The sequence below is a fragment of the Danio aesculapii genome, unplaced genomic scaffold, assembly GCF_903798145.1.
Source record: "Danio aesculapii unplaced genomic scaffold, fDanAes4.1, whole genome shotgun sequence".
Lineage (NCBI taxonomy): Eukaryota > Metazoa > Chordata > Actinopteri > Cypriniformes > Danionidae > Danio > Danio aesculapii.
The window spans coordinates 86,624-104,489 of NW_026613632.1; the positions used below are offsets into that span (position 1 = coordinate 86,624).

The 17,866-nt window shown below is 32.8% G+C and overlaps 1 protein-coding gene across 1 annotated transcript in view; it reads left to right on the top strand.

The window, feature by feature from the left end:
- Positions 1–16,805, top strand: part of LOC130219989 (mannosyl-oligosaccharide 1,2-alpha-mannosidase IA-like) — a gene marked incomplete at its 5' end in the record, with an annotated part of 90,970 nt that extends 74,165 nt beyond the window's left edge. Inside the window, one exon of the mRNA XM_056452461.1 lies at positions 16,577–16,805. Coding sequence (XP_056308436.1) covers positions 16,577–16,790 — 214 coding nt within the window. The remainder of the gene's footprint in view (positions 1–16,576) is intronic.
- Positions 16,806–17,866: the final 1,061 nt, after the last annotated feature.

The window sequence follows — 17,866 nt, forward strand, 5'->3', positions numbered from 1 at the left end:
TTATGCCCCCTTTCCAGTTGTACACGTTTGTTGCTCTGCAAAGCTCAGCTTCACGTGAAAATGACTAAAAGCATGTGCTGTAATGTAATGTTTGCAGCACGGGATGCGCATCATTCATTGATGTATATTCGAATCATTCAAGTTTTTAAAAGTGCGAAAGAGATCGCATGCTGTTGTGTGTAGCAGTGCACACACATCTAAAGTCATCCTAATGTGAGTGCTTTAATGATCAAATACATGCAAATTTGTGTCAAAACGTGGTGTTTAGTGATCATTTATGTAATAAACGAACGATTTGAGAATCAAAAGAGATGTGAAAGTGAAACCATACATCAGAACAGTACTGCTCTTAAAGTGACAGCACGTAATATTCCTGCTGTCGACTGTTATTTATCATAATTAATCAAACAACAAAAGAACAAAATCACTCACTGCTCTTAACTGAAGGGCTTTTGTAGCTATAATTAATGGGGTTGTTGTTTTTTTTTTCTCTTACGGTGAAGAACGCTGCTTAAAGAACAGTTTGTTTCATATTTTGTATTTTATTGTATTTATTTCCCTTTCCTTATTTACAGGGAGGAAAATAACTGTATAAATACAGTTTAAGTCAGAATTGTTAGCCCTCCTGAGTTATTAGCGGCCCTTTTTCCCCCAATTTCTGTTTAACAGAAAGATTTTTTTTTCAACACATTTCTAAACATAATAGATTTAGTAACTCATTTCTAATAACTAATTTATTTTATCTTTGCTATGATGACAGTAAATAATATTTTACTAGATGTTTTTTTCAGGATACTAGTATTCAGATTAAAGTAACATTTAAAGGCTTAACTAGGTTAATTAGGCAAGTTATGGTAATTAGGCAAGTCATTGTAAAACAGTAGTTTCTTCTGCTGACAATCAAAAAATATGTTGCTTAAGGGGGCTAATAATATTGATCTTAAAATAGGTTTCAAAATATTTAAACCTGCTTTTATTCTAACCAAAATAAAACAAATAAGACTTTTCCTAGAGGAAAACATATTATAGGAAATATTGCGAAATGTTAAACATCATTTGGGAATAATAATAAAAAATAAAAAAAAACACAGGAGGGCGAATAATTTTGACTTCAACTGTATATCGTTTTGAATAATCGTGATTACTATTCTAACCAAAATAATCGTGATTATGATTTTTCCAATAATCGAGCAGCCCTAATTTGGAGTTTGAAACTAGAAGCGTTTGCTTCGTTTGACAGACATCTTGCAGTTAGGTTTGTTCCAATGTGATTATGAAATAAGTGGGTATGGCTTTTAGGCTTCGCCCTCTTTGGCTTGGAAGTCCTTTCCATTAAGAATCAGAATCAGAAAGAGCTTTATTGCCAGGTATGTTTACACATACGAGGAATTTGTTTTCGTGACAGAGCTTCTACAGTGCAACAGGATTACACAGAGACAGGACAAAAAACAGATAATAATAAATATATATTTAAAAAAAAAAATAGAAGTAGTGAGTGCAAATATACAGATTGACAAGTGTATGTACATGTTTATTACTATATACAACGTCATATGTGCAGCTGTTATGTGCAAATTGGCATGTAAAGTGTGTTGTTAAATAAGTGTATTTGTGTATAAATGTGTATGGCAAGTAGTGATGTTGGTTCCACATAATTTTAATTTAACTGTTCTGTGTATGGAGGTCAGGTGCCCAGATAAAAACATGATCAATATTGATTTATAGTTGGCGTTTTTTACATTTTGAAATTGTACATTTTTTTACGTTTTATTTGAAAGCAACATAAGCTACAGTTTCATACACCTGTTTTTATGCGCATTTTGGATATGCGCATAAAAAATTGGTTGATGGAAATGCCAAGATGTTGAAAATGTGCATTAAAAAATATGCACATAACTGAGTTGGATAAACGTTTTATTCTATAAGAAAAGATGCGCATAAACTCTGATGGAAACACTTTTACCGAACAAATTTTAGTATGCGCATTAAAAAAAGTCATGTGATTTTATAAGAGAACATGTGATGATAAAAATGTGAGTGAATGGACAAACCAGCAGGCTGAACACATTGTAAAACATCTTAAATGTTGTTTTGGTCATTCTAAAGCGCCTTAACCATCTCAGTATTAGTGTTATATTATTAATGATCTTCAGAATCAAGAGCATCAGTGCTCTGCGTCTCACGCCTTCAAACGCCACCACACGTTCACTGCGTGTAAGGATTGCCTTCTGAGGCGCAAGTCATTTATTAAATGAGGAAAAGATTGACGCAGCTTCTCCTACTGCCGCAAATTCCGTTATTACTGTTGATATTTGGGGCCAGGTAATCAGGAAGTGACAATTTTGTTCACTTTGACTCGTTGGATGGAAATGCTGCTTTATTCGCACATCTTTTAAGCGATAATCCAGTTTTACGCATAAATTTAATTCGCATTTTTGAATGGAAGCATAGCTAATGCATTTTGATACCAGCGTCAGTCTGTCTGGAGTGCTTGTTTGAATACATGATGAAAAAAGAAATAAAAGAAATTTTAGAATTGAATAGTGGACAACATTTACTGTGTTACTGTGTGTTAATGGGCCTTAAAATGAAATGCAAACTTTACCAGTCAGTGCATGTTCAGCAGTATTTCACTTACTGTATGTCATTTTAATATAGCATGTAACTGTTGAGAAAATATCTTCTTGGGCCATTAATCAAAGGCATAATTTATATTCAGGAATATCATGAGAGGAGCAGCAAAATCTGTATATGAATCTAAAATTGTTATTGTATGTTCGTTGTGTGTGTGTGTGTGTGTGTGCGGCGAATATGCCCTTTCCCCTCATTTACCTACATTTGTGTGACATGCTTTAATCGTGCATAATGGAAAAACAAATTGGTTTGGCACAGCTCAGGGCATTACACTAACATTTGCTTACGAACATTCTTGCCCTTAGGGCCACAGTCAATTTCTGGACTTCTTTTTTTTCTTCAGTTTTTTAAAGCCTGCAGTGCGTATGCGTGATATTTGCGCACATGCTGAAAATTTTAAACAAGTAGGACTGTTATTATTCATTAACAGCATTGGTTGATGAATATTCAAATGTGTTTGCAAATAAGAATGTTGTTATAGTAAACACAAGTGTTCAATTATAAGTCCAATGATGATAAATAAAAAGCATTATGCTGTAAATAACATATAAACTCGGGAAATGGAACAGAAATGGTTTTAACCAATTATTTATTTATTTATTTATTACAAGTTTGGTTTTGGTAAGACGTTTATTTTATTTTTAAGTAGTTCATGGAGGTTGCATTTAGAGGAATAAACTGTATGTTTATGTACATTTAAAATGTCTTAATGGATTCTTTTTATTTCAACATTTATTTAAAATATATATATATAATAATTATATATAATAATTATAATAATACATGTAATTTACCAACGTAACTTTTTTTTCTGCTGGTTGCAATTCCTGACTTTTCATTGTCAATCTTAAGCCAATCTCATTTCCAATCTTAAGTAATGGATTGTTTTGGTTCAATTTGGAATTTCCCCAACCATCGCAGAGTCCGGGGGACCAGAGTACGTGCTCCAGCTTGGCCGCCCCTGGTCCTTTTTGTATTTACTTTTTTATTAACATTCATATTGAAATAGCTGATTCAAGTAGATATTCTGTGGTTTAAAAGTTTGGTTTTTGGAAGATGTTTATTTATTTTATTTTTTAAGTAGTTTGTGGAGGTTGCATTTATTGGATTTAAATAAATACATACATTTAATAATTAAATAAATACATACATTTTCTGTATGGTCTTAATGAATTATTTTGATTTAGTTCAACATTTAAAAAAAATACTATAAGCAGTTTATGATGTATCTTTTATTGTTTTGTATTTTTTTATAGCTGATTCAAGCAGATATACTGTGGTTCAAAAGTTTGGTTTGATAAGATGCTTATTTATTTATTTATTTATTTATTTTTTTTTTTATTTACTTTTTTGTTTTGTTGGAACTTATTTTTGTTAAAGAATACAACATTGCATAAAGTGCAATGCTCTTTAAAAGTAAAGTTTTTTGCATGTTTCTCCATCAATTTCTAGCTACCAAAACCGGTGTAAATACATGTAGAGAACAAAAAAAACTGTTGAATGTTTAATACTTTTTCATTTTATTGAGTTAGATTTACCTGAATTTTTCATGTCTATATGCTAGGGCTGCTGTGATTTCATTGGTATAATCGTTTTAAGTTTATAATGAAAATCTAATATTATTTTAATCTTGCCTTTTAAATTTTGGTTTCACCCTTTGATTAAAACAATCCCTGTAATTGCAAACCACTAAATTACAAAGCTTTATTAAAAAATAAATATTTAATGATTTAGTTTATTTTCAGCCAGTTTAGTTACAGAATATTTAGCATCTGCAAGCAATTTGTGCTTAACTGTTTTATTTATTTAATTTTATTTTAGGGGAACTTGAGTTTGTGCATTTGTGTTTTATGTGAATTTTGGCATTTGCATGATGTTTCTTTTGTAATGCTATATCCCAAAATTATAAAAACAGATGAATGGAGGCAGTTTCTCAAATGATTGATTATTAATATATAATTAAACATTTAGATATATCAAATAATCAATAAGTTAATCGATCGATAAATCGATATAAAAATATAGTGGCAGCCCTGCTATATGCTGTAATTAAGGTCTATATCTGTAGAAACTGCATCTATAAATAGCTTCTAATATTTGTAAAAACGTGTGAGAGGTGAATACACAAAGCCATATTAACCGTATATCAACATTTACATGATTTAAGAAACATTTGTTATTAATGTTAAATTTTAACAGGGTTTCCGCAGGGTCTTAAAAAGTCTAACATTTAAAAATCTACATTTCAGGCCTTAACATCTTAAATTCGCTGTTCTAGGTCTTAAATATTTTTGCACAGGTCTTATTTTTCCGATGGTTTTTCCTTGTTTTTCGTGATGTTGTAGTTCTTTATTTCACTAGTCCTAATGTAATTTGCGATATTACAACTACAAATAAGACCAACATGCAATAGCCAATCAGCTTTCTGTTATTGAACTCAGTGCGCGCAGCGAATATGACGTCATCGCTGTGTTTGGGTCTTTGGGTGCACGCGACATGATTTTGGCTGGCATAGCTCACGAAATTTTTTGAGTCTCGAGCAAACCGTTTGAGTTGAATATGAAACACTTTGAAGAGATTTTGTCTGAAACGGGTATAACTGTACAGGCATCTTAATGATCCGTCCATGAGTGATCATAGGGAGATCCAGATAACCAATATTTCTTGGCTGAAATTGCAACAGGCATGGAAAAGGAGGAAAGTTTTTCTAAAAGTTTGGAAAAACCTGAGGGATAAGTTTGTTAAAACAAAAAAAGGGGCCATGCAAAAGTGGAGATCCAGGTGGTTTAATATTACAGAATATGTTTTTCCACTAGTCATAGGTTTTACACTTAAAACAATTTACAAATTACAAACTAAAATTAACAAATTATGTTTTTGATAACAGGAAAGGAATATATCAATCAGTTTACAATGATAATTTTTAGGCTTTATGGGTGATAATGGTCAGGAATGTTGGACCATTATTGCCTTTTTAGCTTATAAGGAGTAGACAGAAACTAGCCAGACAGTAATATGTGAGTTGTGGAGTGGGCAAAAAAAAATCTTAATATTTTTTAGTAAGTGTACTTTTTTTGCTTTTATTCTTGCCATAATAAAAACATTTCCATGTTCTGTTGCCATTAATATTGTAAGATTGGGTTAATTAAAACCACAGCGGTTCGAACTGTAGTTCTGCCGAATGGGCAGTATTAATAGCTATAAATGTGGGAGAGCGTTGATATTATGTGACTGTATTGTATTGCAATATGGAACAGTTAAGTGTTGATGTTAAATCAAAAGTAACTCACAAATACTTGAAAATGAGATGATTTAATGACAATAATTCTCTATGGTTACAACTGAATTAGTTACAAAATAACTGTATAAAATGATCAAATATGAAATGATAAACATATGATATAAATTGTACCCAGCTTAAATGTAAAATTAAAGTTACCAGAGGTAGAAGGAGAGACACAGGGGGGGGGGGAGAGAGAGACAAAGAGAACAGGCCCAGAAGTTAGCCTGACTGCAGTAGAGTAAGAGAATATTCAGAGGTGGAGAGGACCAGAGGAGGAAAGCAGACCAGGTAAGACAGGCCAGGAAAAGAAAAGAGACAGAGCAGCGTTTTACCACCTATTTTGTATCTTTCCTGACCATGTGACTAAAGCCCAAATGTTGAGACATTCAAACTGACCAATCAACATGTGACCACATCGTAAAACCCCCAAAATCCACATACCAGGCCCTGATCTTATCAGTATCTGCCTTTGGAGCCAGTATGGACCTTCTTGAGTCAAATATACATGTTTTGTCATGTAAACAAACGCATATAATAATTTACCCTCTTACAGTCCTCCCCTGGCACCGTTGTGACACTTAAAGAGGCAAAAGGGTGACATTAATGATGAAAATATGCTTTGCGATGTGTACTGCTGTTATCTTCGGACTTCCTGTCCAAGCTTGTTGCAGGTATATGGTCAGTCTTTGTTGTCCTTCAGCCCTGTGTGAGAGGTTTCAGTCGAATGGTGTTGCACTGCTTATATGCAAATTGTCCTTCACACCCCCACAAGAATAGGTGCTGAGGAATGCAGGGAACCCCTGCTCTTCTCTTGAAGTAGATCAGAAGACGTGAACCTTTTCTCCATGGATCCTGTATTTCAAAACAGCAAATGGCACAACAAACAGCAAAAGCAAACACATGGCATTTGTCATTGATCAAAGGATTGATGTGGTCAGTTTGAGTTCTTCTCAAGCAAAATGCTCTTAAATTAATGTAATTAAAAATATGGTCAAGATTAAGACAAAATAAAAAGCAAACAAGCTCTTTACACAATATCTGGAAACATCAAAATTAAATTGCTTTACAACAAAATCAACAATAGCTGGTTAAGAGTATCAGCAAAATATTCGGTGTAACCAAATACAGTGAATTAAATGAATCAGTGTTCAAAGACAATCACAATTACATTTAGATGGATTAAAAACAAAGTAAACACAAATAACTTTTGTTGTAGAGATGTCAATAATGTTACAAAAGCAACAATAATTCAGCATTTTGGATTTAGAATCCCAATTTACATTTTGATATAACTTTGTTGAAACAAATAAGAAGTAACTGGTTAAACAATCAAAAGAAACCAAGTTACTGCAGTTATTACACTGGAGCCACAAGGCAATTCTATACTCCTGTTTGTAGTTTAAACTACAGCTATATTGAGGATAGCAGAGTTTACCACTTTTAGGAGATGAGACTCATTCAACATATAAACACAAGTACCTTAAAATTAATGAATTTTAGCATACAGTTAATTCCTTTTTTTATACATGACATGCGGTCTAGAATGCATCTGTGGCTTCTAAAACCTCAGACCTGAGTGTTTTTACACCTACAGTAAGAAAATCATGTTTTAAGGAATTACTCAGTCTATGTGTACATGTAGTATCACACAATACCATTGTGTTCTATGGAAATGAAAATGTGTATAACACAAATATAACAAATTTGGAAATGCAAACAGGATCAGCAATTATTAACTTTTATTGCCATTAGGCTGCTAACCCACCAGCAAAGGAAGTTAACAGTTGCAGGCCTTGTATTAGCAATGCAGTTAGTTCACTAAGTGTGTTATTAACAGATGAGTTTTTGTTACATGAAGACCACTGATTTTTGCTCTTTAGTGATTTCCGTTTTCTCAGAAAATATGGTGGAGGTCTTCCCTGCCCCGAAGTCCAACATTGTTCCTCTCTGTGGCCAAACTTATTACAGGTCATACAAAGCCTGTTTTGTTTGCCTGAGGGTTGATTGTTGTGATCATCTGAGGTTTCAGGGTTTTTAAGACTCTCTAATGCTTCTACACCATGCGTCTTTGCTGCGCTATGGTGTGGCATCACCTTGATTACTGAAACAGGCAAACTTTTTTGAGCTACAGCCTCTGAACAAATCATTTCAGATTTATTACAGGTAACATCATCTGAGAAGTGAACATGCTTTTCAATCCCATTGCTGTGAAGCATTTTGGGAGACACAAACTTCTGTCCTTTTAGCATAGCTTTTAAATCTGCAATGGTGTCTTTTTGACTTCTGCATTTTTCAGCCAGGGCTAACTGTTCAGCTAGTAAATTATCGAGCTGTAACTGGAGATCTAGAATTTTTGCCTCTGACTTTTCTGCCTCTGATTTGTGAACATTAAATTCTTCACATCTAGCCTTTATAATTGAAGGTATTTTTGACATCATGTTACGCAGTCCTGAGTAACACATGTAATTTAGCGCTTCAATTATATCACCACGTTTTGATTTCTTTCCATTTTTGCCAATTACATTCCACCATGCAAACAATGTAGAGTCTGAGCCTGTTAACTTAAGTCCTTCTTTGCTAAGTTTGCACAATGTAGGTTCAACTTTTTCAGTCCATAAAGCAAACAATACATCACTTTCTTCAGAAATGAACCCTTCCATCCTTGAGGAGGTAATCTGAAATTTACCAAACTGAACTATTGAAACGAGTTACAGTCTTGTAAATTCTGTTTCATGCAATTTGAGCAAATGGAGGAACAGTAAAAACAGACTTACCCACTCTTGTGGTTAGAAGTCCAGTTTTAATCCATTCACCAGGTCAGCTGTGAAAAGTTCAGCTAAGACCGGCTAAAGTAAATTTCAGAAAACTCACTGCAAAGGATCCCGGTTTCTTGCACCATCTGTAAGATTGGGTTAATTAAAACCACCGCGGTTCGAACTGTAGTTCTGCCGAATGGGCAGTATTAATAGCTATAAATGTGGGAGAGCGTTGATATTATGTGACTGTATTGTATTGCAATATGGAACAGTTAAGTGTTGATGTTAAATCAAAAGTAACTCACAAATACTTGAAAATGAGATGATTTAATGACAATAATTCTCTATGGTTACAACTGAATTAGTTACAAAATAACTGTATAAAATGATCAAATATGAAATGATAAACATATGATATAAATTGTACCCAGCTTAAATGTAAAATTAAAGTTACCAGAGGTAGAAGGAGAGACACAGGGGGGGGGGAGAGAGAGACAAAGAGAACAGGCCCAGAAGTTAGCCTGACTGCAGTAGAGTAAGAGAATATTCAGAGGTGGAGAGGACCAGAGGAGGAAAGCAGACCAGGTAAGACAGGCCAGGAAAAGAAAAGAGACAGAGCAGCGTTTTACCACCTATTTTGTATCTTTCCTGACCATGTGACTAAAGCCCAAATGTTGAGACATTCAAACTGACCAATCAACATGTGACCACATCGTAAAACCCCCAAAATCCACATACCAGGCCCTGATCTTATCAGTATCTGCCTTTGCAGCCAGTATGGACCTTCTTGAGTCAAATATACATGTTTTGTCATGTAAACAAACGCATATAATAATTTACCCTCTTACAATATTTAACTTGAACAGATAGAACTGTCCGAGATATGAACAAAAGCAAGTGATGCACATAGGTTTGATTTAAAAAATCTTGAATGGTTATAAAAATCTTTATAAATGAATGAAAACTGTTTATAAATATGAAATTTTTTATAATATGTAGATCAAAGTAAATTGCTCTTAATTTATGTACTGGGATGAGTCCAAGTATATTCTGTTATTTCCGAAAGGCAGTGCTAAATAAAGGAAAAAAGATATTTCAACAACAACAACAACAAAAAAAAATGGATGTCTATATCCTGTTTAAAAGTTTTCACCCCCAACCTCTTAATGCCTCCCGTTTCCTTCTGGAGCGTCAGTCAGGGTTTGAATCTTTTTTTACAGTTGTGTTTGAGATCTCAATCATCCTCAGTATGAAAAGATGGATCTCACAATCATACAGTGACTGCTGGAAAGAGTTTAAATCTGCAGAAGATGCTGGAAAACTGAAGAATCTGCAGGAGATTGAAGATTTTTCTGAAGAGCAACAGTCAGTTTTACTGTTCAGAACAAACAAGAGACTCATAAACAACCATCACAAAGCAGTAAAAGCACTCATAGATCATCAGGAAACCACACACAGTATTGAAAACCGAGGGTATGAGGGGGTTATTTTAATAATTCCAGCTAGATTTTTGTGTAGTGAACTACATGTAAACATATTGTAGGTAAAATATCTTACTCGGGACAGTACTAATAAAAATAACATGCATTTTGTATGATCGCTCTTATTTTGTTCAAATTATTCACATTTAAACAAATTCTTCAAGAGGTATGTAAAATTTTGAGCATGACTGCATATACACACATGTAGTGTTAGATTTAAAATCTACATCACGCATGAAATGCAGCGTCTCACAGGGTTATTTTACCAATAGTGATGCTATTATATGTTAGCAGGTTTTGACCAGGTGTCAGATGCCCACGGATGCATTTTCACATTGGCACACAGCAATTTTCACACACAAATACCCAGCACAGAGGTCTGTAGTGCCAGAGGCATAAAAAAAAAATATGATGACACTGTTAGCAACACTCCAGAGGTGTTTGCACACGTTTCCCATTCTGCCCTGAAATATGAGACCTTCACCTCTCTTTCTGTTATTAGGAATTCAACACCACAGGCTACCAAATATCCTTTCAGAATGCAAAACGATCAATCAATAATTACACCGGCACGCACGGAATTCTTTGCCATCCAATTGCATCACAAAAAAAAAGACATTCCCATAAATACACCTCCAAATTAAACCGTTAGCAGCACTTATTTCCACCCGGCCAGAGCTATTGTGGCTAATTTACTGTCTTAATGATATAAATATCTAACACGGTCTGTTTTGTAGAATTAGGCTTTAAAAATAAAGTGGAGAGTGGTGTTCTTTTAGAGCCGTGATTACGTGTCATTACGCAGCAGTAATTTATGTTGGTAATTGGTGTAGACAGGGGCCCGTGTGGAGCGGGGATGTGCTGTCGGGACAGTAACAGCTGGTCAGGAGACGTGGCGTTTCTTTTCTAGACTAAAGTTCACTTGTCAGCCTTTAGTTGGAACCGTGCCGGCGAAAGTCAATAAAGATGCCGCTAATCACAGGAGGGAAAGTGTGGCCGCTTTGTGAAATAAGGCCATAAAATCAACTTGGCAACCATGAAAGATGTGTGATTAATGATGTTTGAGTAAACTCCAGACTCAAATTATTCATCTGTTCAGTAACGCACTACTGTAAATAAAAAGCAGAAAGGGGAATTGAAAATTGAAGTTAAACTGGGATTAGCAAAAGAATGTATTAGTTTATACGTTTTTTTAATAATCTTAAAAAAAGAAGGTAGAACTGGATAAATGCTGCTTATATTATATTATATTATATTATATTATATTATATTATATTATATTATATTATATTATATTATATTATATTGTATTATTTTGGTTATTTTTATTATACTATATCATATTATATTCTTTTTTATTATATAATATTATTTTTATTATATTATATTATATTATATTATATTATATTATATTATATTATATTATATTATATTATATTATTATATTATATTATATTATATTATATTCTTTTTTATTATATAATATTATTTTATTACATAATATTATATTAGATTATATTATTTTATATTATATTATTTTATTTTTAATATAATTTATAATATTGTATTGTATTGTATTATATTATATTATTTTGGTTATTTTTATTATACTATATTATATTATATTCTTTTTTATTATATTCTTATTTTATTATATAATATTATTTTTATTATATTATATTATATTATATTATTATATAAATTAATTTTTATTATATTATATTGTATTATTTTATTAAATTATATTATTTTATTATATTGTATTATTTTTTGTTATTTTTATTATATTATATTATTATTATTTTATATTATTTTATATCATTATATTTTTTATTATATTATTTTATATTAAATTATATTAATTTTATTATTTTATATTATATACTTTTTATTATATTATATTTCTTATATTATAAAAAACTTATTATATTATATTGTATTATTTTATATTATTATATTATATTATATTATATTACTGTATTATTTTATATTATTTGACATTATTATATCTTTATTATATTATATTATTTTTATTTCATTACATTACATTGCATTTTATTATATTATTTTATATAATATTTTTTATTATATTCTATATTATATTATGTTACATTATATTATACAGGCTCATAGCCAGTGAGTGGAATCATCTGTTGGGTGTCGTTTCGCTGTGACTTCAGCTATTCAGTTTTGGCCAATGCAAACATCCAAAATCCAGCTGTGCAAGTGAACACACGATCTGACATAAGAGAAGTAATCTTTCGCTACAAGTAACTTTTATTCTAAATATTTTAATAATTTTTTATTAAAATGGCAAAATTCTGACTAAGGAAAGTTGAATGTGCTGGCCAGTTCGTTGTTTGCCTAATAATTGACAGTAGGTTACTGTTTTTAATTTTTTCCCTAATGATATATGATGAAATACATTTGTATTTTAAAAATAAGTATTTTTTTCACATTTCTTTATTCTAAATCTAAACCAAGTTTTTGGTACGTCAAAAAGTGTGGCTATGATGACCATCAGACAAGCCAGTTCAGCTAAAAATAGTGTTTAAAATGTCATTTAAATGCAACATGTAAATCTCGTTTGATCTCAATTCAATTGAAAATGAGCCGAATAACTGCTAAAAGGTCCACATTTCAAGAAAAAAAGAACCACCCCAAGGCTGGCTACGGGCCTGTGATATTAAATTACTTTTGTTTTTGTACCAGAAAATGTGGATATGCTCATGTGTCTTGAAAATGCGTCTTGTTTTTATTTAGAATTTGTTTTTGTAACCTGAAAAAATATATTTTTATTTTGCAAAGTAACGTACATCATTTGAGAAATAATAATAAACCGCTTGTTCATTTCATTTAGTCATTTTGTTAGAAAAAATAGAAAAATAAAACAATGTGAAGATTTGTTAGAGAAATATATAGGGAGATCAGTGTAGTGAATCATATTGTAATCATAATTGTGAGTTGAGTGAGTCGTTATATCTCTAGATGCCTTAAGGTTCAAGAAAACGGGCAAACTTTGACTGACTAGTGTTAAAGGTTTTCTGAAAGTAAAATGTATATGTACTCATGATTGCTCATTTACTAGAACTTCTATGTTAAGCTGCTTTGACACAATTTACATTGTAAAAGCGCTATAGAAACAAAGATAAAGATGAATGAATTTACTTAAATAGAAAATTTTTGATGACATCAGAGATTGCAATTAACTTTCGCAAAACTCCACACCCCTTCTTACAGTCTGACATGCTTTCACTTTCAGCCATGGCGTGCCCCTATCAATGTGTGCTATCCCCAGGAAAATAGTGAATAATTTCTGGAAAAATTACACACTGATTTCAGACAGAAGCAGACATGAAGGTCTGCGTTATGCATATGAGGGAAATACTTAGAATTTGAGCGAAAATAACAAACATAGTAAAGATTGAAGCTACAGCCTATAAGTATAATGATAAGAAGTTCAGATCACTTGAATACAATTAAATGTTTTAAATGAACTCCCTAATTCACAAACACATGCTAAAGAAAAGATTAATTCATCAGTTCGTCTTGCGTCCTTGCATGTCTTGTCATTCGTTTAGATCACCATTGATTGACAGCTGATCGTGAGCCTGGCATCCACACAAATGTGTCTATTTTAACTTCTCTAGGTTTCAGAAAAGGTAAAACATATAAGCAGCCTTTCTGGGTACCTGCTGTCTGTGTTGTAAGGACCATGCAAGCACATTTTCGCCATTTTTCATGTTAATCGTAGATGTTAATCTACTAGGCCTGGGTAGGCTGGCTGTTCTTCTTGTCAGAGAAAGTGGCATGCATTGATGTGAGCACAGAATTAATCTGCCTGCGAAGGGTCAATTGAAGAAGGTTTTTGTCTTCAATCTGCTACTTTGTTTAGGACTAGGTTCTTACACATCTCATCCAAAATTATTTTGTTTTTGTTCTATTTAACTATTTTATGCTGGATTTACACCAGATGCAAAGCACCGCATCACTAGCTCTGGTTTACTCAGGGGATGTTTTTCCCTTCACTTAAATCATTTGATCAAGTTCAATTATTTGAACTTGCGATTTCCATGCATTCACTGCAAATACATTGCATATTTCAAATCATTTGGGCTGTGCATTGATTATTAGCCTCTATTCGTCAATTTGCATTTATTTTGTATGGAATTTGCTTGACGTGAGCACAGAATTAATCTGCCTGCGTATGGTCAATTGGAGAAATTTGTCAGGTTTTTGTCTTCAAACTGGTGCTTTGTTTAGGACTAGGTTCTAACACATCTCATCCAAAGTCATTTTAATTTTGTCCTATTAGATTTTTGACTGTTTTATGCTAAATTCACACCAGATACAAAGCAAAGCATCACTAGCTCTGTTTTACTCAGGGGATGTTTTTTTTGCCTCGCTCAAGTTTTTTGATTCAGTTCAATTATTTGAACTTGCTAATTCCACACTTTCACTGCAATATAACATTAATATTTACATATTTCACATCATTTGTGCTGCGCAGTGATTGTTAGCCTCTACTTGGGAATTTGCATTTATTTTTTTATGTAAATTGCCTGACGTGAGCACACAAGTAAACTGCCTGCGTATGGTCAATTGGTGAAATTTGTCAGGTTTTTGTCTTCAAACTGCTGCTTTGTGCAGGGCTAGGTTCTTACACATCTCATCCAAAATCATTTTTAATTTTGTCCTATTAGATTTTTGGCTTTTTGACTGAATTCACACCAGATGCAAGGCACCGCATCACTAGCTCTGGTTTACTCAGGGGATGTGTTTTTGCCTCACTCTAATTTTTTTATTCAGTTCAATTATTTAACCTTGCCAATTCCACACGTTTATGGTGAACACGTTGCGTATTTCACATCATTTGTGCTGAACAGTGATTATTAGCCTCTATTTGCACATTTGCTTTGACTTTGTATGGAATTTTCTTGATGTGAGCACAGAATTAATTTGCCTGTGAATGGTCAATTGAAGAAATGTGTCAGGTCTTTGTCTTCAAACTGCTGCTTTGTGTAGGACTAGGTTTTTACACATCGTCTAAAATCATTTTGCTTTTGTTTGATTCGATTTTTGATTGTTTTGGGCTGGATTCACAGCAGACACAGAGCACTTCATCGCTAGCTCTGGTTTACTCAGAGGATGTTTTTTTCTCTCACTCAAATGTTTCAATTCAGTTCAATTATTTGAACTTGCGAATTCCACACATTCACTGCAAACACATTTCATATTTCAAATTATTTGTGCTGAACCGTAATCATTAGCCTCTATTTGTGAATTTGCATTCATTTTGTATGTAATTTGCTTGACGTGAGCACAGACTGCGAAGGGTCAATTGAAGAAATGTGTCAGGTTTTTGTCTTCAATCTGCTGCTTTGTGAAGGACTACTGTAGGTTCTTACACATCTCATCCAAAATTATTTCAATTTTGTTCTATTAGATTTTTGACTTTTTGGCTGGATTCACACCAGATGCAAAATATAGCATCACTAGCTCTGAATTACCCAGGGGATGTTTTTTGCCACACAAATTTTTCGATTCAGTTCATTACTAGCTCTGGTTTACTCAGAGGATGTTTTTTTCTCTAACTCAAATTTTAATTTTAATTCAGTTCATTTATTTAACCCTGCGATTTCCACGCATTCACTGCAAATACGTTGCATATTACGAATCATTTGTGCTGAACCGTGATCATTAGTCTTTATTTGCACATTTGCTTTGACTTAGACTTTGTATGCAATTTGCCTGACATGAGCACAGAATTAATCTGCCTGCGAAGGGTCAATTAAAGAAATGTGTCAGATTTTCTTCTTCAAACTGCTGCTTTGTGTAGGACTAGTTTCTTACACATCTCATCCAAAATCATTTTGTTTGATTAGATTTTTGATTGTTTTGGGCTGGATTCACAGCAGACACAAAGCACCACGTCAGTAGCTCCAGTTTACTCAGGGGATGTTTTTTTTTACCTTCCACAAATATTTGGATTCAGTTCAATTATTGGAACTTGTATATAAATATTTTGCATCATTTGCGCTGCACTTGGATAATTTGCCTCTGCTTTGACTTTGTATGTAATTTGCTTCTGTGAATTTTTAATTCCGTGTTTATTATAAACTCAGCATTAGACTGCGAAATAAATTAAATCATTCAGCGTAGTGATTTGGAACTGTACTGTGGTCAAAACCTGCCTGGAACTACTTTAGTTTTGCGTTTACATTGCGAAAATAATTGCACATCTTAGAAAGTAGGTCAAATGTATTCATATAACACCTTTTACAGACAAGAAGTTATAAAGGACTTTACAATAAAAGAAAATGTGAATTAAAACAGAATGGTCATCAGCCAATCAGAGTCAAGCATTCAACAGCCCTTAGTACAAATAAGCACAATATCTTATTCTCTTTCTTTTCCTTTAGTGGGGTCGGCAGAAACTGGCCATGGGCATCTGGAGGAAGCAGCATTCTGGCCGAATACGGGACGCTGCATTTGGAGTTCATGCACCTCAGCGCACTTTCCGGGAGACCGGTTTTTGCAGAGAAGGTAAGCATCAGTTCAGCCATTACGCCTCTGCACTGCAATAAACACCCACACCGAACTGAATGTGAATGTTGGAGCGGTCATGACTGTTAGAAGAGATGACCAAACAGTGACCCAGAATGACCCACACTCACAACCGTTACAGCGATGCCCGATTCGCTGCGATCCTCAGATCTGATTCTGGCCAAATAAATCCGCTGACCTGACCTGCAATATAGACACAGACAAATGACACTATTACAAGCTCTGAATGAGGCTGTACAAACTGTGAAAGTGACCTAGTCTGGAGATTTATGAGTGCTGTCCCCTGTAGGAAGACACCGGACGCTTCAGAAAGGCTGTTTACTGGACTCTTAAGTGGATGAGCCTTGGCTATAGCTTAATGATTTGATCATATAAGCAATGTATGAATCAGAAAAATGTTAATGTTACAGTGTTAAAAAATGTATGATCTAGTTCTAATTAGGTTTCAAATTGTAATAGTTCTTTCTGTATTGTAAGGTACAATATACTATGACTTTTGCCTTAATAAACTCCTAATTTGCTGCTTATTAATAGTTGTTAGTAAAAAGGGTTAGATATTACTGTAGGATTAAAGGTGTAGAACACGATAATGCAGAATATGTACTTTATAAGTGCTAATAAACAGACAATATCTGAATGACATGCAGATAATAAGCTAGTTAATAGTGAAAATTGTTACTTAAACTCAAGTGTTACCATTTCGTCTGTTTACAAGAGATTCTTTCTGAGAATTCATTTAATTCCAACACCAAAACATTGTGATAGAAATTGAAATGCTGTGACTTTCATTATATGGACAAAATTTTTTAAAGATGTATAAAAAAGTGCAAATATATAATATTTATAAAAAGAAATAAATAATTGAATTATAGTAAAATGTATTGTATTATTTTATTTATTTTATATATAATAATTAATAAGTATTCATAATAATAATTTGTTATAATTATATATATATATATATATATATATATATATATATATATATAGAGAGAGAGAGAGAGAGAGAGAGAGAGAGAGAGAGAGAGAGAGAGAGAGAGAGAGAGAGAGGTGAATTGGGTAGGCTAAATTGTCCGTACACTAATATATATATATATTATTTATGTATGTATTTATTAAATTTTTTTGTCCATATAATGAAAGTC